This window comes from Oenanthe melanoleuca, chromosome 14 (genome assembly GCF_029582105.1).
Source record: "Oenanthe melanoleuca isolate GR-GAL-2019-014 chromosome 14, OMel1.0, whole genome shotgun sequence".
In the NCBI taxonomy this organism is placed as follows: domain Eukaryota; kingdom Metazoa; phylum Chordata; class Aves; order Passeriformes; family Muscicapidae; genus Oenanthe; species Oenanthe melanoleuca.
The window spans coordinates 16,411,681-16,437,172 of NC_079348.1; the positions used below are offsets into that span (position 1 = coordinate 16,411,681).

The following is a 25,492-nucleotide window of genomic DNA, read 5'->3' on the forward strand; positions in this document are numbered from 1 at the left end:
TTCTAGGGCAGATGAACATCCTGCAGCCAAGGGTCATAGAACAGATCTTCCACAGATGGCCTGTCCAAGGAGCGCATGGATAAACACCAACTGATAATATCTTGGCACTCTGGGGAGAGAAACCAGCAATCACCAGTCAGTTGGAGAAGGATCCTGTTTGCTTTGCCCCACTGTTCCTGTGCCCAGGTTCTGCTGGATGTGCTCAGATCTGGGCCTAAACTTTCCAGTCAATTCCCTGTTTTGGAGGAGAGCAGGAGAGCAGGACATGTGCCACCTCCTCAGCAGCTGCCAGAGCAGGATGGTCACGAGCCCACTGCTGTCTCCCAGCACTGGTATTCCCTGTGCCCAGAGATGAGGATCCACCTTGAGAGAGCCCTTGTGGGAACTTGAGCTGGCCCCAGATGATGTCCCGGCCCTTCTTGAACGGGTGCTTCCCGCAGACCATCTGGTACAGCAGGATGCCCAGGGACCAGATCGTTGCTGCCTCGCCGTGGTAGCATTTGAGGTGGGTCCATTCTGGGGGGCTGTAGGACGGTGTTCCTATGGAATACAGATGGAGTTCATCAGGGGGATGCTGCTTCTCCCAGAGCCTGGCCCCAGCACCCCTGGGCATGAGGGGGCTGCACCAGTGGCACAGGGGGTGACCCGCTGCCTCCTCACCAGCACCTGGGACTTGTGTACAAAACTGGGGCTGGAAAAGAAGCCACTGGTGTTGGGAGAGGGCAGCAGAAGCCCTGGGAAGGCCCAACCATGACACACAGAAGAAAAACCCACCCAGCAGTGGGAAACACCCACTCTCCTCCCTGCCTGTACTGCCCCCAAAACACATCTATAAGCCAAGGGAAACAGGGGCAGCAAAGAAGTCCAAGCCCTTCCTCACCTGATCACCAAACTGAGCGGTGCCAGGTCTGACCCCCCTCTCTGCCACCCCCATGGGGTTTGTGTTGGGCTGGCTGCCCCAGCTCCAGCCACGGCTGAATGTGTGGTGGATGCGCTTGGCAGGGCGGGCAGCTGGCCCCCCTCTGACCCCCACCCAAAAGCAACTTGGCTGCAGAAGCAATGCCATGGCCTGCAGCAAAGGGGGGAATCCCTGGCACCACAGCCGGGCTGGGCCATGATATTCCCAGGAGCATCGCCCAGGCTCGGCTCACCTGCAAACTGGGTGTAGACTGTGTCCTGAAGGAAGGTGCCACAGCCAAAGTCAATCAGTTTAAGCTGCCCGCTGGCCAGGTCGATGAGGATGTTGCCCGGTTTGATGTCCCTGTGCAGGACCCCGCAGCTGCTGCAGTGCCGCACGGCCTCCAGCACCTGGCGGAACAGCCCCCGCGCCTCCTCCTCCGGCAGGAACCCCCGGGCCACGATGAAATCAGAGAGGTCCTGACATCGCTCCGGACGCTCCAGAACCAACAAGAAGCAGCTGGGCAGCTCAAACCACTCCAGCAGCTGAATGACTCCACGGAAGCCAGTGGACACCTTGTCCAGCAGCACGATCTCCAGGGGCGCACGGGCGCCGTTGGGCTGCGCGAGGAGCACGATGCCGTCAGCGGGGCGAGGCCGTGCCAGGGCTCTGGGACTCCTCAGCTAGCCCGGGATGCTCTGCACGCCCCGCTCACCCCACGCCCGCTCTCCCTGCCGGGCCTCGGCTCCTCGCCGCCCGGCACGCCCCGGCTCCTGCCGCTGGCCCCGCTCACTCACCAGCTCGCCCCAGTGCTGGATGCGATCCCGCGGCACTTGGCATTTGATGGCCACCTGCGAGCAAAGGGGCAGCAGCGGGCTGAGCTCGCCGCTTGCCCCGCCGCGCCCCGCTCCCTTCCTCTTCCTCCTCCTCTTCCTCCTCCTTCTCCGCCCGCCGCCGGCCCCGCCACTCACCGGGGCGCCGTCCGCGAGCCGGGTCCCCGAGAAGACGCTGCCAAAGCCGCCGCTGCCCAGCAGCGAACACAGCCGGTACCGCTCCTGCAAGGCCTCCTGCGCCTTCCCTGCGGGCGACACGCGGCCGTCAGCGCTCGGCCCGGGGCCAGACACGGCCCCCGAGCGCCCCGCGAGCGACCCGGGCCGGGCATCCCCACCCATCCCGAGCCCCGGCGGCTCGGGGTCGGCGGCCGCGCTGCCGAGCGGCGCAGCTCGGGCCGGGGAAGCCGCGGCGGGGGCGGCGGAAGCGGCCGCGCCGCGTGTGTCCTCCGCGGGCCCCGGGAGGGGCCGGGGCCGGGGCCGGGGCCGGGGCCGGGCTCGGGCTCGGGCCAGGCGGAGCCAAAGGGCGGCGATGCCGCCCCAGCCCCAGGCACTGATGCCCGCCCAGCAGCGCCACCGCCAGTACGGCCAGAGCCGGGCGGAGGCGAGACCGCGGCGGGACGGGCGGGGGCGGGGACGCGGACGGGGCAGCCTCGCCCGGGGCCGGGGGCGGCCCGGGGGCATGGCCTGGTCCGGAACGGGAAGAGGGGGAGAGCAGCGGGGGGTCCGGGGAAGGGAGAGCGGGGAAGAGGGTGCGGGACAGCGAGAGAGGGAGAGGAGGAACAAGAGAGAGGTGGAGAGGGTCTGTAGACTCGCTGCTGCTGCCGCTGCTGCCGCTGCTGCCGCTGCAACTGAAGCGCCGGGGCCGTTTGTCCGCGTGTCCGTGTGTCCGTTCCCCGCTCGCCCCACTCGCCCCATGGCCGAGCCCCGCGCGCCCCGGGGGCAGCCCCTGGGTCTGTCCCAACACTGCAACTTTGCCCTGTTGAGCCAAGGCCCAGAGTCCTGACTCCTGCACGGGGACACAGGAATCCCCTCGGTCGCTGCTGTGCATTGGCCCTGCTGAGGCTCAGACACTGCCGGGGCTCATTCCCTGGCTGGAGGATTCCTGCCCGAGCCAAGCTCTGCACTTATGTCTCCAGCATTGCTTTCCAACAAAACCAGGAGAAGGCAAACTGTGTGTAGCTCGTGGTATTTTAGAGTGCCTAAAACTCACAAGTCATCTGTAATAAATAAGAGGCCTTTTGTTCGCCTGACAGACTTTAGACCTTGGAGGAATATCACCAAGATTTGTGAGGTCAGAATGGGGGTTGTTCTGCTTTGATCCTCTGACAGACAGACCTTGAAAAAGATATCGCTAGAACTTGTTAATAGCTTTGCTTTGCTTGATAGGCCTTAAAGTAAAAAGCCAGAATGTGTTTTGCTTTGCTTGCATAATTACATATTGTTTTAAGTGCCAAGAAAGGAGTCAGTGGCTGAGGAAGACTACTCGCCCTCATCCCCCGACCACCAGAAGGCAGAAAAAGACCCCCTAGCAACTGGAGGAGCATGCGCAGAATTACTAAAGGAGGAGCACATCACCCAAAAACCTAACAGCTTAAAAGGAACAGACTAAGGGGGGGTGGGCGCAGCAGGTGGTGGAGTGGAGACTCCCCTGCTGTCCAGCGCGCTGAATTTGCTTTTGCTTTCTGTAACCAATAAATCTTTAAATTGTTATTTGATCTTATATGGCCCATTGCGCTCATTTATAACAAATTTGGTGCCGTACTCGGATCGAGATTTTGGAGGGGCTCTCTGCCTGCAGGGAGGCGCGCCCCACCATTTTGGTGGCCCCAGGGACGGGAGTCCTATCCCAACCTCGACCGACGAACCTAAAATTAAGAAAGCAAAAGCAAAGGTAGGAGGGCCCAATTGACCCCTTAAATTTTGTGCACAAAGTCCGGACGAAGACGCAGGACGCGTAAGTATAAGGGATCCGTTCGGGCGGGGTCGGGATCCCGGAGTACAACGTGTGGTGTGTGTGTGAGAGGGGGACTGGCAGCCAGATTCCCCAAGCGAGTGCGGACCCTTAGTAGTGCGGTTCCCATCGGCCCGCGAGGGCGTGGGCCACGAAACAGGGGAAGCGAAAGTGATTTTTGGTGTGAGTGAAGGTACTCCGGAGGAAATGGGGCAGGGGAAGAGTAAACCTCCTGCAAGTGTTAAACTCCCACCCATACCTAGAGATAGTCCCTTAGGATTTTTACTAGAAAATTGGGACCATTTCCCTGGAATGGAAGGGAAGGATAAGGCAAAAATGATATATTACTGTGTAGAAGTTTGGGGTGGGAAGGAGATTTCAGGAAACGTGTTCTGGCCAATATTTGGGTCAACAGAGGATTGGATAAAACAGAGATTAAATATTTGGGTAAATACAAAAAAACCTGTTTGTTTAGAGGAAAGTCAGAAACGGCAAGTTAGAAGGATGGTACGAGAAAGTAGGGAACAGGGTCAGAGAGAGACACAGAGGCGGCCAGTAAGAGAGCTTAAGGAGTCTAGGAATTCAAGGGAGAGACAGGACATTAAGGTGTGTTTTTATTGTGGGAAAAAAGGACATTTCAAGAAAGAGTGTAGGGTCGGGATTCGGGATGAAAAGGAGTTCAAGACAGATTAGAGGGGTCAGGGGCTCTATCTCTTGGGGACACGGAAACATCATAAGGAGCCCTTGATAAAACTGAAGGTGGGTCCCCATGGCCAGGAAATAGTTTTTCTGGTTGACACAGGAGCTGAAATATCAAGTATTCAGTTCTTGCCAAAAGGATGTAGTCTATCTAAAGAGACTGCCACGGTAGTAGGAGCAAAGGAAGAACCCTTTGAGGTGGGGGTTATTAGAAGGGTGACAGTTGAATCAGAATCAAGAATCGGGTTGGGAGACTTTTTGTTAGTATTAGAATCTGAATATAATCTATTGGGGAGAGACATGATTATAGAACTAGGAATTAGGATAGAAGTAGTAAAAAAGAAACTGCAAATTAAACTTTGTCCTCTCAGAGTGGAGGACAAAGAAAAGATAAACCCTGAAGTATGGTATAATCCAGGAAACGTGGGGCAGCTAAAAATAGCCCCATTTTCGGTGATTATTAGAAATCCGGACGTCCCGGTAAAAATAAAGCAATATCCCATATCCCCTGAGGGTCGATGGGGATTAAAACCTGAGGTAGATAGATTGTTGAGCAAGGGGCTGCTAGAACCATGCATGTCACCCTTCAACACACCGATACTCCCTGTGCGCAAATCAGATGGCACTTATCGGTTAGTGCACGACTTAAGGGAAATTAATAAACGCACAGTGGCTCGGTTCCCCGTGGTGGCAAATCCATATACACTTTTAAGTAAATTGGGGCCTAATAACTTATGGTATAGTGTCATAGATTTAAAGGATGCCTTTTGGGCTTGCCCTTTCGATGAGGCAAGCCGGGATTACTTTGCATTTGAATGGGAGGACCCCGATACAGGGAGGAGGCAACAGTTGAGGTGGACCGTGTTACCCCAGGGGTTCACAGAATCTCCAAATTTGTTTGGACAGGCATTGGAACAAATTTTGCAAGATTACCAAACAGGACCGGGAGTAACCCTGATACAATATGTAGATGATCTGCTTCTGGCAGGGGAACATGAGGAGGATGTAAGGAAAGAAAGTATAAGGCTGTTGAATTTTCTGGGACTTAAGGGGTTAAAAGTTTCTAAGACTAAACTTCAGTTTGTAGAGGAGGAGGTAAAATATTTGGGGCACTATTTAAAGAAGGGAGAGAAAAGAATAGACCCTGAAAGGATCCAAGCAATTATGTCACTACCTATTCCAAAAAAAAAACAAGAGACAAGTTCGTCAAATTTTAGGACCTACCGGGTACTGCAGGCAGTGGATTGAAAATTATAGCAGTAAAGCTAGATTTTTTTACCATAAATTAACACAGGAAGGGCTAATGAAATGGAGTCAAGAAGACACAGAGAAACTTCAGGAATTAAAGGAAAATTTGGTCTATGTCCCGGTCTTAAGTCTCCCGGATGTGAGGAGACCATTTTTCTTATTTGTAAACATAGAAGAGGGTATTGCATTTGGGGTACTTACCCAGGATTGGGCAGGGAAAAAGAAGCCCGTTGCATATTTATCAAAAATTTTAGATCCTGTGAGTAGGGGCTGGCCAACCTGTTTACAAATAGTGGCCGGATGTGCCCTATTGGTGGAAGAAGCTAGAAAAATTACTTTTAATGGTAATCTCAAAGTAATGTCCCCTCACAACATCCGGAGTGTATTACAGCAAAAAGCAGAAAAATGGATTTCGGATGCTAGGCTTTTAAAGTATGAAGGAATTTTGGTAGAGGCACCCAATTTGACGTTAGAAACCACTGCACTACAGAACCCGGCCGCATTTTTATATGGGGGACCGGAGCATGAGTTTTTGACCCATGACTGTATAGCTACAATAGAGGAGCAGACGAAGATTAGACCAGATTTAGAAGAAGAGGAATTAGAAAGTGGTGAAAGACTTTTCGTGGATGGATCCTCCAGGGTAATAGAAGGGAAAAGAAAATCAGGGTATGCAATAGTGCAGGGTCCGAACCTACAGGTGGTAGAGTCGGGTGCATTAGATAGATCATGGTCTGCCCAGGCATGTGAATTATATGCAATATTAAGGGCCTTGAAACTTCTTGAGGGGAAGGAGGGGACAATATATACTGATTCTAAATATGGATTTGGAGTAGTCCATACATTTGGAAAGCTATGGGAAGAAAGGGGCCTTATTAACTCACAGGGGAAGGATTTGATACACCAGAAACTTATAGTTGAGATACTAAAAGCTCTGAGAGGGCCGACAAGGTTAGCAGTGGTTCATTTAAAGGGACACCAACAAGGAATAGATTTAAAAAGCAGGGGGAATAACACTGCAGATCAGGAGGCAAAACGGGCAGCCCTAAAGGAAATGGTCCTAAAAGAAAAAGGGGGGCAAAGGGGAAAAGATGAAGTCAAGGACGGTGAAAACACTGACACAATTTTTATGAATGAGGAGAAAGAGAGACTTAGAAGAATGGGTGTTACAGAGGAAGCAGGAAAGTGGATATTAGCAGACAGCCGGGAAGTGCTACCAAAGGCAATAGCTCAGAGGGTATTGTATAAGTTACATCAGAAAACTCATTGGGGAGCCCAGAGGCTGGTGGATCACTTTGCCACTAGGTACATGAGCATCAGGCTCCACGATATAGCTAAACATATCACAAAGGGATGTCCTACCTGTTTGCGGGTAAATCGAAGTAACCTCAGAAAATTACCCTATGGAGGAAGGCCTCTAGCAAAACAACCCTTTGCAAATATTCAAGTGGATTTTACTGAATTGCCAAAGGTGGGGAGGATTAAATATCTTTTAGTGGTAGTAGATCATCTTACTCATTATGTGGAAGCCTTCCCGACATCAAGGGAAACTGCACGAACAGTAGTAGAAGCCCTGCTGGAGGAGATAGTCACCAGGTATGGTGTACCAGAAACAATAGACTCTGATAAGGGGCCGCACTTTACATCAAAGGTAACTCAGGAGCTGGCAGCAGCATTAGGAATAAAATGGGAACAACATACTCCTTGGCCCCCTCAAAGTTCAGGCCGGGTAGAAAGGATGAATGAAGAAATAAAAAAAAAAACAACTTACTAAATTGGTACTAGAAACAAAATTATCATGGGTTAAATGCATTCCCCTAGCCTTGCTGAATATTCGGACTCAACCCCGGGCGGATTTGGGAATTTCCCCATTCGAGATGTTATATGGCATGCCCTATAGTTTAAAAAAGGCACAGACAAACCCAAATGTTAGTGAACAATACACTAACGAGTATTTAATAGCTTTGATGAAATTTAAAAAAACAGTTATGGGAAAAAGGAATGTTGGTTCAGAGACCACCATTAGATCTTGTATTACATCAGGTTCAGCCCGGGGACTGGGTACTGATCCGAAGTTGGAAGGAAAATCCGATAACACCCAAGTGGGAAGGACCTTACCAGGTGTTGCTTACAACAGACACAGCAGTACGCACTGTGGAAAAAGGGTGGACTCACGCAAGCCGAATCAAGGGACCAGTAGATCCGTCTAAATTCACCAACGACCCCGAGTGGGAAGTGAAGGGCACACCTGGGAGCCTGAAACTGACACTTAAGAAGCGAGTAAGCTCTAATTAAAAAGACAGGCTACATTATTCCCACCCCACCACAGGTATGAGACTTTTTCCACATGAGAGATAGACTGTGGGATCCAACATACTATTCCTTCCTGGCAGAGCTCCGAGCAACAGGAGCACCAGTGGGGGGGGGGGGAAGATCTGCTGAATGCAGCAGTGAAAATAAGATGTAATGCTGAAAATTGCTGGGGAAATTGTAACCCTTTTGTATGCTTTATTTGTTTAGTTTGTAAGGAGGAGTGGTGGACCCATTGCAGCAACAGTTACCCTCCAAGGGGAGTGTGTAAAAATTGTTATTCGGACCAAAGGCTACTCACCTCTCAGGTCCTGGCTACCAAAGTGGCTGCCAGAGAACTTTTAAGAGGGTCTGAAGAGTGGTGGAAAATTTTTACAAAGGGGATAAACCCCCAGTTCTATTGTTATCACTCTAATGAACCTGCCCCATTTGTGGCCAGGATAGTAGCCGCCCTGTGCAGACGGTGGGTACCTGAACTCAGTTGCTATACCCCTCAAATTAAGAACCGCAAGTGGTATAAATACATAAAACGTATCAAAAAGCATGGGTCAAACACCCCTCCTGAAGAATACTCCTGCTGCTGAGAAGATGGAACTCCCCATAGCTCGTGGCAACCGAGTTGATGGGCAAGGCAGAGGAGATGAAAGCAGTGGAGGGGGGAGCCCGAGAAAAAGGGGAAAACGAAGAACAGGTACCCAGAGCCGTCGAAAGTCCAAGGGAAAAGAAAAGTCTGAGGTAAATTAGAAGGAAAATAAAAAAAGCAGTTGTGGAAAATGGGGAAGCTACCACCTCCAATTAGGAATCTTATATATAATGCTTTTGAGATCTGCGCTTGCAAGCCATGAACCCTTTAAATGGTCGCTAATACAATGGGAAGGTCAGAAGGAAATTCAAACACAAATTACTTCGGGAGGTCCTAGCTTTAACATAACCCTGGATGACCTACTTGATAGGACGGGTTCTAGCCCCTATAGTATATTCTACATGTGTCCAGCATCTAACCCAGGGAGGTCATACTGTAACTACCCCGGAAAATTTTACTGTGGATATTGGGGCTGTGAAACAATTTCCCTGGGATGGTCGGTTCAAATCCAAGATAAATACTTAAGGGTTGAAAGAGGTCCACATGGATGTAAAAAGCCCTGGACAGATCCGTCAGGGGTGGTGACTTATATCGGTACTTGCAAATGGGTCTATCTTAACGTCACGCAACCCCAAGACCCAGGATGGGTAGTAGGAAAATTCTGGGGAGTTAGAATATAGAAACCCGGGAAAGACCGGGGGGGGGGCATATTGTTATAAAGAAGGAAATTGTACCCCACGATCCTCAACCTGTTGGACCGAATCCTGCAATAACAGACTCAGAAGCCACAATAATAAATCAAGGTGATTTAGACAGCATGACCCCAGAAAATTTCACGGAGGCTAATAATAAATCACAGTTAATGGAGACCACGGTCGTGACACAACCAAGTAGAGGGGCCCTATGGAAGATCCTACAAGCCACCTTTAGGGTGTTAAATGGCACATACCCCAATTTAACTAAAGAGTGCTGGTTGTGCTACAGTATTAATCCACCCTTTTATGAAGCCTTAGGTTCTGTAGCAAAGTCTAGAAGAATAAATGGGACCAATCCTTCCTTGTGCCTTTAGAAAAGGGGAAAAGAAAGCACCCCAGGGGTATCGGTGGCTCAGGTAACTGGGAAGGGGAGGTGTATAGGCAACATACCTCGGGATAAAGACCACCTTTGCGGGGTAAAAATTACTGTAACCGACTCCTGCAAACCGGCCCAGTGGTTGATCCCTGCTGCAAACACCAAGTGGGTTTGTAACACATTAGGGGTAACCCCGTGTATATCAATATCTAATTTCAATGAAACATCCGAATACTGCATTCAGGTCATGGTAGTCCCCCGGATTGTGTACCACCCAAAAGACTATGTGTATGCTCATCAATTCACCCCAAAACACCACTTAGAGAAACGAGAACCGTTTACAGCCCTCACAGTTGCTATATTGCTAAGTATAGGAAGTGCTGGGGTGGGAACAGGAGTGGCTTCCTTAGTGAACCAACAGCAAGGATTTAAGGATCTTAGAATTTCAGTAGATGAAGATTTAAGTAAAATAGAGAAGGCAATAGACGGTCTCGTAAAATCAGTAAGATCTCTTTCAGAAGTTGTATTGCAGAATAGACGGGGATTAGACCTGTTGTTTTTACAGCAAGGGGGACTGTGTGTGGCTTTGCGAGAGGAGTGTTGCACCTATGCAGACCACACTGGGATAGTAACTGACACCATGGCTGAGCTCCGAAAACAACTGGAGCAGCGTAAGAGAGAAAAGGAGGCCCAGCAAAATTGGTATGAGTCTTGGTTTAAATATTCACCCTGGCTAACGACCCTCTTGTCAAGCATAGCTGCACCAGTGATTTTAATAATTTTAGGGCTTGCTTTCGGCCCCTGTATTTTCAACAAAATAATTAGCATTGTAAAAAGCAGGTTAGAAGCCGCTCACCTCATGTTAATACGAGCAAAATATGAAGCCTTAAATGGGGAAGAGGAAAAAGATTACCTGGAGTTAAGTAAGAGGGAATTACAAAGATTTAGCGAACAAAAGTAATAATATAGAAAAAGGGGGGACTTGTAATAAATAAAAGGCCTTTTGTTCGCCTGACAGACTTTAGACCTTGGAGGAATATCACCAAGATTTGTGAGGTCAGAATGGGGGTTGTTCTGCTTTGATCCTCTGACAGACAGACCTTGAAAAAGATATCGCTAGAACTTGTTAATAGCTTTGCTTTGCTTGATAGGCCTTAAAGTAAAAAGCCAGAATGTGTTTTGCTTTGCTTGCATAATTACATATTGTTTTAAGTGCCAAGAAAGGAGTCAGTGGCTGAGGAAGACTACTCGCCCTCATCCCCCGACCACCAGAAGGCAGAAAAAGACCCCCTAGCAACTGGAGGAGCATGCGCAGAATTACTAAAGGAGGAGCACGTCACCCAAAAACCTAACAGCTTAAAAGGAACAGACTAAGGGGGGGTGGGCGCAGCAGGTGGTGGAGTGGAGACTCCCCTGCTGTCCAGCGCGCTGAATTTGCTTTTGCTTTCTGTAACCAATAAATCTTTAAATTGTTATTTGATCTTATATGGCCCATTGCGCTCATTTATAACATCATCGATCTTAGAGGTGAGATCCATTTGGGATTAATGGCATGGAGAAGCAGTGCAACACTAAAACACTAGAAAAGGGCAGCATAGAAATAAACATAGGAAAACATCTTGGATTGTGTTTTTCCATTTTCATTTCACTTCTGGAAAGCTGTTTCAGTTTTCCAGAATCTTCTGCACAGTCCTGTCTGCTCTTTTCAAGAGCCTTGCATGGAGAGCGAGGTCGAGCTTCTGTCACAAGTTGTGCCACTAACTGCAGCTTCTCTTGGCTTTCCACACTGTTTGTGCAGCGCGAGTTCTGCAGCAAAACAGGACAAATGTTTGGAGAGCTTGACAAATCATCCTTTTTTTTCCATGTGGACTAGGGAGTTGTGCTATTGGTAAGGTTTCCATTGTGATTGTTCCAAGCTTGGAAAACAAAAGGTGGTACCAGGAATTGTTAGGGAATGCAACCCTGACTGAACTCAGAGAAAGAATCTCCAGAGCCTGCAGCCAGAAATGGAGAGTTGTGTGATAATCATTCCCACATCTCCACGGACACCTGGAACGTGACCTAGACCATGAAAATGGGCTGACAGATGTAGTTTGTTTCTGTGTTCAGTTTAGATCATTCTACATCTCTTGCACTGGTATAAATCAAGAGCACAATCTGTTCATGGTAAGCACTAGACCAAGCTGGACCTCCCAGAGTAGATGACAAAAAGAATCTAAGAAGGGGAAATGCAGGTGAACTTTGTGAATTTTGTCTGTGTCCTGGGTTGGTGTTTTGACTGACTCCTCACTCTGCCTCCCCCTTGGCCATGAAGCTGTCTGCTCCCGGGGGAGGGGCCGCCTGGTCTCGGCTCTGTGGACTGGCCTTGGTTTTTTTTTCTTCTTGCCGTGGCTCGCTTGGCTCTGGCTGCTGCTGCTTGTGGCTTTTCGCTGCTGTGGTAGTAGTTTGTTGCCTGGTTTGTTAGTTAGCTGGGTTTTTTTTTTTGTTTTGCTTGATTTTTTGGCTTTATATTGCTTGAATTATTTGTTTTAGCTCGCTGTTGTTTAAGGCTTGCTGCCTGTTTTTTCTTTCCTTTCTCTCTCTCTCTCTCTCCCTCTCCCTTCCCCCCCCCCTCACCTCCCGAGGATCAGCACCAGCTCGCTCTGGAGGAACCCTGCGGCCTGCCTCTGGACACCGGCCAGAGAAGCATCTCGTCCTTCTGGTGAAGATCGAATCGTCCACGTCTCTCTTTCTCTCTCGGTGAAAATTTTTTTGTCATCTGGATCTGTGCTGGGAAGTGTTTCTCTTGTATGTGTTAATAAATAGGTTTTTTCCACTTTTCCCCCTGAGTGAAATATTTTTTTCTTAAGTCCAGTGGGATAAAGAATTGGGGGTTTATTTCCTGGGGAGCTCTTCTGGGGGTTTTTCCCCTAAGTTTGTCCAAACTAGGACATTTCTTATTTGGTGGCCTGTACGGGAAAGAGAAAGTAGAAAAAACTTTAATAACATCTTGTTTTTAATTTGCCTGTATTGATATCAGTATGTTTTTTGAAGCTTTAGTGGACACTGGAGCACAGTGTGCTATATTTCCATCAGGATGTATCGGAGAAGAGACCGTTTCTATTGCTGGTGTAACAGGTGGATCACAGGACTTTACCATAGTGGAAGCGGAAGTGAGTCTAACCGGAAGAGAGTGGAAGAGATACCCGATTGTGACTGGCCCAGAGGCCCCGTGTATTTTGGGAATAGATTTCCTTCGAAGCGGATATTTTAAGGACCCAAAAGGCTTCAAGTGGGCATTTGGGATAGCAGCTGTGATGGCGGAGAGAATCCGGCAATTGAACACCCTGCCCGGACTATGTGAGAATCCAATTGCCGTGGGACTCCTGAGGGTAGATGAGCAGAGGGTACCGATTGCCACTTCGATAGTACATCGCCGGCAATATAGGACAACTCGGGATGCTGTGATCCCGATCCATAAGATGATCCGGGAGCTGGAGCACCAAGGGGTGGTGAGCAAAACCCACTCACCCTTCAACAGCCCCATCTGGCCTGTGCGCAAGTCTGACGGAGAATGGAGATTGACTGTGGACTACCGTGCATTGAATGAAGTCACCCCACCATTGAGCGCTGCCGTGCCGGACATGCTGGAGCTCCAGTACGAGCTGGAGTCCAAGGCAGCAAGGTGGTATGCCACCATTGACATTGCCAATGCGTTTTTCTCCATTCCTTTGGCAGCAGAATGCAGGCCGCAGTTTGCTTTCACCTGGAGGGGCGTGCAGTACACCTGGAACCGACTGCCCCAGGGGTGGAAGCACAGTCCCACCATCTGCCATGGGCTGATCCAGGCTGCACTGCAAAAAGGTGAGGCTCCAGAACATTTGCAGTACATCGATGACATCATTGTGTGGGGAAACACAGCAGAAGAAGTGTTTGAGAAAGGAGAGGAAATTATCCGAATTCTCCTGGAAGCCGGTTTTGCCATCAAGAAGAATAAAGTTAAGGGACCTGCTCGTGAGATCCAGTTCCTAGGAGTGAAGTGGCAAGATGGAAGACGTCAGATTCCTACTGACGTTATTAATAAAATCACAGCTATGTCTCCACCTACTAACAAGAAGGAGACACAAGCTTTCTTGGGTGCTATAGGCTTTTGGAGAATGCACATCCCCGAGTACAGTCAGATTGTGAGCCCTCTTTACCAGGTTACTCGGAAGAAGAATGATTTTCATTGGGGCCCAGAACAACAACAAGCCTTCATCCAGATTAAACAAGAGATCGCCCATGCAGTAGCTCTTGGCCCCGTCAGGACGGGGCCAGATGTGAAGAATGTGCTGTACTCTGCAGCTGGAAACCACGGTCTGTCTTGGAGTCTGTGGCAGAAGGTGTCAGGTGAGACCCGAGGCCGACCCCTGGGATTCTGGAGCAGAAGTTACAGAGGGTCTGAAGGTAATTATACCCCGACAGAAAAGGAAATCCTGGCTGCTTGTGAGGGAGTCCAAGCTGCTTCAGAGGTGATTGGCACAGAAGCACAACTCTTTCTGGCACCCCGGTTGCCAGTGCTGGGGTGGATGTTCAGTGGGAAGGTTCCCTCCATCCACCATGCCACCAGTGCCACATGGAGCAAGTGAATTGCCCTCATTACGCAGCGCGCCCGGATCGGGAAATTAAATCGCCCAGGGATCTTAGAAATAATTACCAACTGGCCAGAGGGAGAAAGTTTTGGTGTGACAGACGAGGAACAAGAACCGGTGACCCGGGCTGAAGAAGCACCACCTTACAACCAGCTACCGGCAGAGGAAATCCGTTATGCCCTGTTCACCGACGGTTCCTGTCGCATTGTAGGGACAAATCGGAAATGGAAAGCAGCTGTATGGAGCCCTACACGACGGGTTGCAGAGGCTACTGAAGGAGAAGGAGGGTCTAGTCAATTCGCTGAACTCAAAGCTGTCCAACTGGCTTTGAATATATTGCCGAAAGAGAAAGGTGGCCAAAGCTCTATCTTTACACTGATTCCTGGATGGTAGCCAACGCTTTGTGGGGATGGCTGCAGAGATGGAAGGAGACGAACTGGCAGCGCAGAGGAAGACCAATCTGGGCTGCAGAAGAGTGGAAAGACATAGCTACTCGGTTAGACAAGCTACCCGTGAAGGTTCGCCATGTGGACGCCCATGTCCCCAGAAGTAGAGCTAATGAAGAACAGCGAAATAACCATCAAGTAGATCAAGCAGCAAGAATAGGGGGGTTGGAAATAGATTTAGATTGGAAACATAAGGGAGAGTTGTTCCTGGCTCGATGGGCCCATGATGCCTCAGGCCATCATGGGAGGGATGCCACCTAAAAGTGGGCACGAGACCGAGGGGTGGATCTTGCCATGGACAGCATTACTCAAGTTATTCATGATTGTGACACTTGCGCTGCCATCAAGCAGGCCAAGTGGGTGAAGCCCCTCTGGTATGGAGGACGGTGGTCCAAGTACAGGTATGGGGAGGTTTGGCAGATTGATTACATCGCACTGCCTCAGACCCGCCAGGGCAAACGTTATGTGCTGACCATGGTGGAAGCCACCACCGGATGGTTGGAGACTTACCCTGTATCTCACGCCACTGCCCGCAACACCATCCTGGGCCTGGAAAAACAGGTCCTTTGGAGGCATGGTACTCCTGAGAGGATCGAGTCAGACAATGGGACTCATTTTAAGAATAACCTTGTCAACACCTGGGCTAGGGAACACGGTATTGAGTGGGTGTACCACATCCCTTACCATGCACCAGCTGCAGGTAAAGTGGAGAGGTACAATGGATTGTTAAAGACCACCTTAAAGGCATTGGGTGGGGGATCCTTTAAGAATTGGGAGCAGCATTTGGCAAAGGCCACTTGGTTAGTCAACACTCGAGGTTCCACCAACCGAGCAGGTCCTGCCCAATCTAAGTGCCTTAATACAGTAGATGGAGACAAAGTCCCAGTGGCCCATGTCAGAGGATTGCTAGGGAAGACAGTATGGATTAATCCTGCCTCGAGTACAGGAAAACCCATTCGGGGGATTGCCTTTGCTCAAGGACCTGGATGTACTTGGTGGATAATGCAGAAAGATGGAACAACCCGTTGTGTACCTCAGGGAGATCTGACTGTGGGATGAGACAGAAGGAATATGTAAATGTTGAAGGTTTGAGCAAGTCAGAGGAAGTGTTCATATTGTGTTTAATGAGTGTATATCCCAATCGTGGGTCAATGATCACGATATGGGATAAGGGGTGGAATGTCCTGGGTTGGTGTTTTGACTGACTCCTCACCCTGCCCCCCCCTTGGCCATGAAGCTGTCTGCTCCCGGGGGAGGGGCCGCCTGGTCTCGGCTCTGTGGACTGGCCTTGGTTTTTTTTCTTCTTGCCGTGGCTCGCTTGGCTCTGGCTGCTGCTGCTTGTGGCTTTTCGCTGCTGTGGTAGTAGTTTGTTGCCTGGTTTGTTAGTTAGCTGGTTTTTTTTTTGTTTTGCTTGATTTTTTGGCTTTATATTGCTTGAATTATTTGTTTTAGCTCGCTATTGTTTAAGGCTTGCTGCCTGTTTTGTCTTTCCTTTCTCTCTCTCCCCCTCTCCCTTCCCCCCTCCCCTCACCTCCCGAGGATCAGCACCAGCTCGCTCTGGAGGAACCCTGCGGCCTGCCTCTGGACACCGGCCAGAGAAGCATCTCGTCCTTCTGGTGAAGATCGAATCGTCCACGTCTCTCTTTCTCTCTCGGTGAAAATTTTTTTGTCATCTGGATCTGTGCTGGGAAGTGTTTCTCTTGTATGTGTTAATAAATAGGTTTTTTCCACTTTTCCCCCTGAGTGAAATATTTGTTTCTTAAGTCCAGTGGGATAAAGAATTGGGGGTTTATTTCCTGGGGAGCTCTTCTGGGGTTTTTTTCCCCTAAGTTTGTCCAAACTAGGACAGTCAGTAAGAAGGGTAATTTTTTTCTAATAATTTCTAGTCTATTCCCTCTGCTTTTAACCTTCTTATAAGGCCATTGGAATCCCAGATTCCTCATCAAAGGAGAACCCTGAGCTTGTGGAACTGTGTGTCCCTGTTCCTCTGCAGGGACACTCAGGGTGAGACAGGAAGCAATTTTGAAGCAATTGTATTAAAGCAATACAGTTATTAAGTAGAGATTGGTGTCATTCCCCAAACCAACAACCTTTGGCTCAGCGTGGAGCAGTGACCTTGAGGGGTGTCCCCACTCCAGGGAGGAAGGCCCACACCGCCCAAGGAGGGAAATGTCAGGACACACTGCCGTTACAATCTGGGATGGGGCTTTTCCCGTCTGAAGTGCTGCCCTGTCAGTCAGATGTGCCCAGGCTGTGCCAGCTCAGCAGCTCTGCAGAACTTCTCAGTGCTGGCATTTGGTTGTTCCTTTCTCTGGGGATTTTCCCAGCTCTGCCACAGCTTCAGCTCCCTCTCAGGATGTTGATCTTTGGGATATAGGACTCAGGCTGGTTTCAGCATTATTCACCCCAAAAGCAGTGTGACCCCCTCCTTCATTTCCCACAGGGGGCTTTGCAAACAGAGCCTTGTTGGAGTTGTTTGAGCCCATTCCAGGCAGAGCCTCCTGCTCCAGCAGGAACTGCCTTTCCTGTGCCGTGGTGTCCTGGGTTGGTGTTGTGTCTGCTCCTCTCCCTGCCCCACCTCGCTGTCTGCACGGCCGCCGGTGCCGCTCCTCCCCCGCCCGGGGGCGGGGGGGCCCGGGCTGTGCTGCTTGGCTTTCCTGGCTGCCGGGGCCACTGCTGCTTGCTGCCCCAGCTTGCTTGCTACCCCGGCTGCTGCTGTTGCCCTGCTGCTTTCTACCCCAGCTTGCTGTTGCCCCCGCTGCCGCTGCCCTGCTGCTGCTGCCCCGGCTGCTGCTTTCCCCCTTCCTTCTCCCCCTCATCTCGAAGATCTGTACCGGCTCCGGACGGGATCTGAACATCAGAGACTACCTCTGGAGCCTGCCAAAGAAGCTTTTTCGCCCTTCCTAGCAGTGACTGTCTCTCACTTTGGTGAAAACGTTTTTGTCAACTGAGATTGTACTTTCCTTGTGCTGGGGAGTGTTTTGTTTTTTTTTGTGTTCGTTAATAAATAGGTTTTTTCCACTTTACCTCTGAGGAAATTCTTCCTGAACCCGTAGGTGGGAGGGGAGGAGTTTTTGGGGGGTTTGTTTTTTGGGGAGCTCCTTTGGAGATTTTTCCCTAATTTGTCCTAAACCGGGACACATGGCCAGGCCAGGTCCTGCTGCAGGAAAAGCCCAAGCACAGGGAAGGGCTTGGGCACAAGTGCAGAGTGCCGTGGTGGGACCTGTGCCATGGAGAGCCTGAGACAGCAAAGGCACCTTGGCAGCAGCAGCTGCTTCCAGGGCATGGCCAGAAGCCTCCCTTGGCAAGCCGGCCTGGTGGCCACCACTGCAGAGCTGCTGCTTCAGGGGTCATTTCTGGCTGGGCTCTGCAAAGCCACTTGTGCTACAGGAACCAGGAAGCAATTGGCCCCAGCACCCTAGGGACAAGATATTAATGACAAAACTGTTCATTCCTGCAGAGACAGACAGGGACAGAGGAAAGGGAAGAGCTCAGGGACATTGTCACGAGTGGGAGTCATGATGGTTCGTTCGACCTCAGGGTGCAAAAGACAAAAGGCAAAAGACTCAGGTTTGTTTAGCAGAAAGCAGTAATGCAGTTTATTGTGTACTAACAATCAAGTTTTGCAATAGAGAGTGAAGGAGAGAGAGAGAGATGAAGTAAAAAGGAGAGAGAGAGAGAGGGATGAGATATAGCTACCAACAGACGGGACGCATCCTCATGGTCGTCCGACGAGATGCGTCTTCAATCCGTTGGGGAGAAAAAGATCTCAGAGTCTTTAAGAAAGTCACTTTTTATAGTCCTTTTCCAAAGCGAGTGGCCTCTGGCCAAAAGGTGGGGAGATTTATGGACTATTGTATGTGGAGATCGTAACCCCGTTACGCAGGTGCGGGGACAGGGTGCGATAACCAGTACCCTGCAGCGTACCATGACAAGCACCAGGCACAGCTACAAACAGTCCTTGGCCCACAAGCATCCACCTCGGCCAGGCCAGAGCTCCTGTTCAGGGCAAGTGGTGCAATCTCAGGTCCCAGTCTTTGATGATGGTCATGAGGCAGATCAGATAAAACTTCAGACCAACTCTTGCAGACCCACCTCACGCCATTGCTGCTGGAAGAAAAGCTGGTCCCAATGTCCTCAGCCTTCTCCAATGGCATGGCCCATCCACGCCACAGCTGGTTCCAAGCACTTCCTGATCCACACTGGACACCACTTAGAACACTTCCTTTAGAGAAACAAACAACAAATTAATAAAAATAGATTACAGACAAAAACGGGAAACAAGAAAAAAGGTAAAAAATCTTGTCTCTGTCAGGGGCTTGATGAAGGCCGAACCCTACATGCCAGGGAAAAATCCACCCACAGGTGAGGGAATCCCATGCTTTCTCCCTTCCCCCTGCACTGCCCCCAAAAGTAATAGTAATAGATCCCAAAGCAAACAATGGCAGTGGAGCAGCCCAAGCCCTTCCTTGCCTGCAAAGCAAAGCAGCCGTGCACAGGTTCTGGAGTCCCACCTCTGCTCTCACCATGGGGTTTGTTTGTGTCGGGCTGGCTGCCCCAGCCCCAGCCCCAGCCCCAGCCCGGCGCACAGTGGGTGCTGGGGGCAGGAGCTGACTCCCATTTCTTACCCACCCCAGCCCATCCTCCCAGCCCTGCCAAAAAGCACCTTGGCAGCCAACTGAAGAATCAGATTTATCCTCCCAGCAAAGGGGGAACCTTTGGTTCCCAGCCAGGCTGTGCAATGCCCAAATCTGGGAGGATTCCCCTGGGTCTGGACTCATCTGCAAATTCGCTGTGCAGCCTGGCTTTGAAGAAGGTGCCAGAATCCAAGTCCATTATTTTCAGCTTGCCAGCGGCCAGGTGGAGGAAGACGTTCTCATCCTTAATGTCCTCACTGTCTCCAGCAGCAGCAGCCTCACCCAGTACAGCTTCTCCTTCCCCTTCCCTGTGGGTGAGACCAGGCTGTCGGTGTTCTGCCCAGGGCCCCAGCTGTCAATGAACCAGGACAAGCCAAACCAGCTCAGATGGTAGCCACCAGTGCTGGGCAGAGCAGCTCAGCTCCAGCACAAGGGCTGCATGTTCCCATCTGATGACCCCTGTGCAGTGACACAAGCAGGAAAAAAAAAATCTGGGGTTCTTTGCTTCTGATTGCCAAGGCATGTGTGGAGCTGTAACTTACCAGGAGCCTGCATCAAAGTGTGCCTGTGGCTCTCTCCCTTCTTCTATGGCAGATGAAGATCCTGCATCCAGGGACCCCAGAACAGGTCTTCTAACGAGGGCCATTCCAATGAGTACATGGATAAACACCACCTGATCAGATCTTGGCACTCTGGGGAGGGAAATCAGAAACCAGTGGTCAGTTAGAGAAGGCTCCAGCCCCCTTTGTTCTACCGTTCCTATGCCCAGGCCATGCTGCATGTGCTCAGAGCTGGGCCTAAACCTTCCCATCAGCTCTTTGTTTTGGAGGAGAGCAGGAGAGCAGGACATGTGCCACCCCCTCAGCAGCTGCCAGATCAGATTGCTCACAAGCCTGCTGATGTCTCCTAGCACTGGTATTCCCCATGCCCAGAGATGAGGATCCACCTTGAGAGAGCTGTTGTGGCAGCGAGAGCTGCTTGTCCTAGCTGATGTTCCCCTCCTGAAAGGGCGCTCCCCACAGAACATCTGGTGCAGCAGGATGCCCAGGGACCAGATGGTAGCTGGCTTGCCATAGTGCCAGCCAAAGTGGGTCCATTCCGGGGGGGGCTGTAGGACGATGTTCCTATGGAATACAGATGGAGTTCATCAGGGGGATACTGCTGCTCCCAGAGCCTGGCCCCAGCACCCCTGGGCATGGCAGGGCTACCCCAGTGGCACAGGGGGTGACCTGCTGCCCTCTTGCCAGCACCTGGGACTTGTGTACAAACTTGGAGTTGGAAAAGAATCCATGGTGCTGGAAGAGGCCAGCGGAAGCCCTGAGAGGGCCCAACCATGACACACAAAACAAGAACCCACCCACTGGTGGGGAAAACCACTCTTTTCCCTGCTTGCATGGCCACAAAAAATGTTAATAAGGCAAGGCAAACAAGGGGACACGAGCAGTTCAAGCCCTTCCTTGCCTGCACTCCAAACTGGACAGGGCATGGGGTTAGACCTGCCCCCCTCTCTGCTACCCCCATGGGGTTTTGTCTGCCTGGCTGCCCAGCTCCAGCCTCAGCCCAGGGCAGAGTGGGTGCTGAAGGCTGTCAGCAGAGCTGGAAGCTGGCCCCTCTCACACTCCCACCCAAATCAACTTGGCTCAAGCATTAATCCCATCCCAGCCAAAATTGGGGGAAGCCCTGGTGCTACACCCAGGCTGAGCCATGAGGCTGAGCATCCCTTAGGAGGGCTCACCTACAAACTGGGTCTAGGCTGTCTTGGAGGAAGGTGCCACAGCAAAAGTCGATCAATTTTGCCTGCCCAGTGGCCAGGTCGAGCGGGATGTTCTCTGGTTTGATGTCTCTGTGTAGGACCCCGCAGCTGCTGCAGTGCCCCACGGCCTCCAGCACCTGGCGGAACAGCTCCCACGCCACTCCTTGGACAGCAACCCCTGTGCTCAAATTGAATGCTGAAGGTCCTTTCACCGCTCCGGGCGCTCCAGTACCATCACGATGTTATTGGAGAGCTTAAGCCACTCCAGCAGCTGGACGACACCAGGGAAGCCAGTGGACACCTTGTCCAGCAGCATGATCTCCAGTGGTGCTCGGTGCCATTGGGCTGGGGGAGAACCACGATGCTGTCAGCGGGGCTGATATCGGGAAGCCCACGATGCCCTGCTGGCCCCACACCAGCTTTCCCTCAAGGTTCCCGGCGGCTCCCACCCTGCCGGGCCTCGGCTCATACCCGCCCGGCACGCCCCAGTTTCTCCCCCTGGCCCCGCTCACTCACCAGCTCGCCCCAGTGCTGGACGTGGTTTCGTGGCACCTTTTTGATGGCCACCTGCAAGCCAAGGGCAGCAGCGGTCTGAGCTCGCTGCCCGCCCTGCCGAACCCCATCCTCCTTCTCCTCCTCCTCCTCCTCCTCCTCCTCTTGTGCCTGCCGCCGGCCCCGCCACGCACCGGGCACTCTCCGAGAGCCGCGTCGCCGCCCAGACGCTGCCAAAGCCGCCACGCCCCAGCAGCAAACCCAGCCGGTTCCGCTCCTTCAGGCCCTGCTGCGCCTTCCCTGTCGGCGCTCGGCCCGGGGCCAGGAACGGCCCCCGAGCGCCCCTCAGCCGCCCCGGGCCGGGCAGCCCCAGGCGTTCGCTCTTTGGAACGGGACAGCGGCGGCTCGGGGCCGGCGGCCGCGCTGCCGAGCGGCGCAGCTCGGGCCGGGGGAGCCGTAGCCGAGGCGGAGGGAGCGGCCGCGCCGCGTGTGTCCTCCGCGGGCCCCGGGAGGAGCAGGAGCAGGAGCCGGAGCCGGGGTCGGGGCTGGGCTCAGGACAGGCGGAGCCAAAGGGAGGCGATACCCCGCCCCAGCCCCAGGCACTGATGCCCGCCCAGCAGTGCCACGGCTGAGGTGGCTGAGTGACTGGAATCACACTGGGATTGGCTGGGAGTGGCTGTGAACAACCGGAATCATGGTGATCTGGGAAGAACTGAGAGTAACTGACAGCATGCTGGTGGTTACTAGGTTATACTGGGAGAGACAGGGATTATACTGGAGGCTACTGGGATCATGCTGGCATTGACAGGGGCTATGGCCTCATATTGGGAGTGACTGGGACTATATTAGGGGTAACTGGGAGAACTGGGAACACACTGGATGAAAATGGTAAGACCTGGGAGGAACTGGGACTGTGCTGGGGGCAAGTTGCATCATAATAGCGAATGACTGAGAGAGACTGGGTTCATACTTGGAGTACTGAGGAAACTGGAACGACACCGAAGAAGCACCTGGCCTCACACTGGGAGCAGTCATTTCCGGCACCGGGACCCCCGAACTCCTTTCCGACCACCGCGCCCCTCCAGCCCCAGCATCCCCCGCCGGGGTCCCGGCAATCCCAGGGGTCCCTCCCCTCCTCTCGGGGGTCCCCGCTTTGGGGTTCTAGGGCTCTCCTCTCTCTGGGGTCCCGCTCAGGGAAAACCCGGCTCTCCCGGGGCTTCCCAAAACCGCTGTCCCCTCGCCGATGCCGCCGGCCCCGAGCGGTCCCCACGGGGCCCCGGAAGTGCTCGCAGGGCCCGGCCCGGGAAGCCAAACCCCCACGGCGGGGGGACCCGTATGCCCCCGCCCCCCGCCGGGGCTCTGCCCGCACCCACCGAGACCCCCAAAAACACCTCCCGAGTACCCCCGATGTCCCCCCGAGGGCCATCTGCGGCTCGGCTCTGGAGCCTGGCAAGCTCCAAACATCCCCCCCCAAAACACCCCAAACCCAGGGACCCACCCCAGGATATTTGGGGCGAGCTCCCCCTCCCCGGGCACCGGGGATGTGGGGCGATGGTCCCGGGGGGGCTGCGAGTTCAGGGAGCTTCGGGTTAGCGCGGCTGATTCGCTCCTTCTCTCCTCCTGCTTCTGCTGCCGCTTCCTCCCCCACTCCTCCCCCGTTCCGAACCCCGAACTGGGAGGGGATGGGTCAAGGAAAGGGCGGGAACTGGGAGAGAACGGGGGCGGGGCCAAGACAAGGGCAGGAACTGTGAGGGGAAAGGGGCGCAGCCAAGGGAAGGGCGGGAATTGTGAGGGAAAGGGACAGGGTCAGGGAAAGGGCGGGAACTGTGAGGGCAAAGGGGCGCAGCCAAGGGAAAGGGCGGGAACTGTGAGGGGAAAGGGGCGCAGCCAAGGGGAGGGCGGGAACTGTGAGGGGAAAGGGGCGCAGCCAAGGGAAAGGGCGGGAACTGTGAGGGAAAGGGGCGGGGTCAGGGAAAGGGCGGAAATTGTGAGGGGAAGGGGCGGGGCCAAAGGGCCACACGGTCCTAAAAGGGCCTGGTTTGGCCTAAAATCACCCGAAAGGGCCTCAAATGCAGCCTAAATCCATCAGATTTGGCCTAAAATCAGCCAAAGGGGCCTCAAATCCACACAAAAGGGATCTAAAATATTGAAAATGGACTTAACATTGTTATAAATGAGCGCAATGGGCCATAAAAGATCGAATAACAATTTAAAGATTTATTGGTTACAGAAAGCAAAAGCAAATTCAGCGCTGGGCAGCAGGGAGTCTCGCTCCATCAACTGCTGCCCCCCACCCCCTTAGTTTGTTTCTTTTATGCTGTTCAGTTTTCGGGTTACGTGCTCCTCCTCCAGTAGTTCAGCGCATGCTCCTCCAGTTGCTAGGGGGTCTTTTTCTGCCTTCTGGTGGTCGAGGGATGAGGGCGAGTAGTCTTCCTCAGCCACTGACTCCTTTCTTGGCACTTAAAACAATATGTGATTATGCAAGCAAAAGCAGAACACATTCTGGCTTTTTACTTTAAGGCCTATCAAGCAGAGCAAAACTATTAACAAGTTCTAGTGATATCTTTTTCAAGATCTGTCTGTCAGAGGATCAAAGCAGAACAATTAACATCCTGGCCTCATAAGTCTTGGCAACATTCCTTAAATGCCAGGGAGCGAACAAAAGGCTCGTTATTTATTACAAACATTGTCCAAATGGTGCCTAAAATCCAACCTAAAACTGCCCAGTTTATCCTAAAATCACCCAAACAGGCCTAAAATCTTTGGTATGGAGACCGAGACCAAAATGGGCTCCAGAACTGGCACTGGGACCAAGACTGAGGCCAGCACCAACACTGGGACCAGCACCGGGAGAATTCTGGGACTGGGACCGGCACAACTCCAGGACTGAGACTGAGACCGGCATCAGAACCAGCACCGAGACTGAGATTGGCACTATGAGCACTCTGGAACCAGCACCGGTACTAGCACTGGGACCAGAACCACTCTGAGGCTGTGACTGAGACCAAGACTGAAAACAGAACCAGCACCGAGACTGGTCCCATATAGGTCTGAGACTGAGACCAAGACCAGCACTGCTCTGGGATTGAGATCAACGCCAGGATCAGATTCAGCACCAGGAGTGCTCCAGGACTGCTCCAAGACTAGGACCGACACCGGGAGCGCTCTGGGACCTCTGCGTTCACTCCGGGGAGTTTTGGCTGCGCCCCCAAACGGGACTGGGAGGAACCCCTGGGTGGGGCGGGGCCCCATTGATTCACATTGTTCTGGTGCAGCCAGAACAGTCCATATGGTCCCAGTTTGTACAACCCCAGTCCATGTGTTCCCAGTTTGTACAATCCCAGTCTGGAAGGCCCTGATCCATCTGGTCCCAGTCTGTGCAGTCCCAGTCTGGAGAATCCCAGTCCATGTAATCCCAGCCCCCATGATCCCAGTCTGGATAGTCCTGCATGGATCACACTGCCAGGGTCTGGAATTCTAGTTCCCAGCCAGGAAAAGTTTTGGTTCTCCAATTTGAGGTTTCCCAACCAAGGCACCTATTTATATCATGGCTTTATCACCCCGATCTTGTTCCTAATCCCTATCTTGTTCCTGTTCCCCTTCCCAAACTTGTTCCCATTCCCAATCCTGTTCCCAATCCCTAACTCGTTCCTGTTCCTGATCCCATTCTCAATCTTCTTACTGTTCCCATTCTCACTCCTGTTCCTGATCCCAATCCCGTTCCTATTCCCATTCCAATCTCAATCCCATTACTGGTCCTGATCCTTATCTCGTTCCCATTCCCAATCTTCATCCCAATCCCGTTCCCATTCCCAATTCTGTTCCCGTTCCCATTCCCATTTCTGATCCCTATCTCATTTGCAATCTCGATACCTTTCCCAATCCTGATTCCGTTCCCATTCCCAAACTCGATTCCATTCCCAATCCCTATTTCATTTCCCTTCCCAATCCCGTTCCCATT

The 25,492-nt window shown here is 52.1% G+C and overlaps 1 protein-coding gene and 1 pseudogene across 1 annotated transcript; both read right to left on the bottom strand.

Annotated features, from left to right (window-relative positions):
- Positions 1-2: 2 nt before the first annotated feature.
- LOC130259432 (serine/threonine-protein kinase pim-1-like) lies at positions 3-2,646 on the bottom strand. Its single transcript, XM_056503691.1, has 5 exons — positions 1,870-2,646; positions 1,696-1,749; positions 1,152-1,518; positions 364-540; positions 3-109 (listed from the first exon to the last, which is right to left on the bottom strand). Exons 1-5 carry the CDS (start codon positions 2,644-2,646, stop codon positions 3-5), a joined length of 1,482 nt encoding a protein of 493 aa, XP_056359666.1.
- A 10,069-nt stretch (positions 2,647-12,715) lies between these two features.
- LOC130259433 (serine/threonine-protein kinase pim-1-like) lies at positions 12,716-22,566 on the bottom strand (annotated as a pseudogene).
- Positions 22,567-25,492: the final 2,926 nt, after the last annotated feature.

Coding starts and splice junctions, on each gene's coding strand:
- LOC130259432 (XM_056503691.1), bottom strand. CDS start 2,646: ATGGGGCGAGTGGGGCGAGCGGGGAACGGACACACGGACACGCGGACA. Junction 1,519..1,695: donor TCCAGCACTGGGGCGAGCTG/GTGAGTGAGCGG, acceptor CTCCTCGCGCAG/CCCAACGGCGCCCGTGCGCC. Junction 541..1,151: donor AGTCTACACCCAGTTTGCAG/GTGAGCCGAGCC, acceptor TGTATTCCATAG/GAACACCGTCCTACAGCCCC.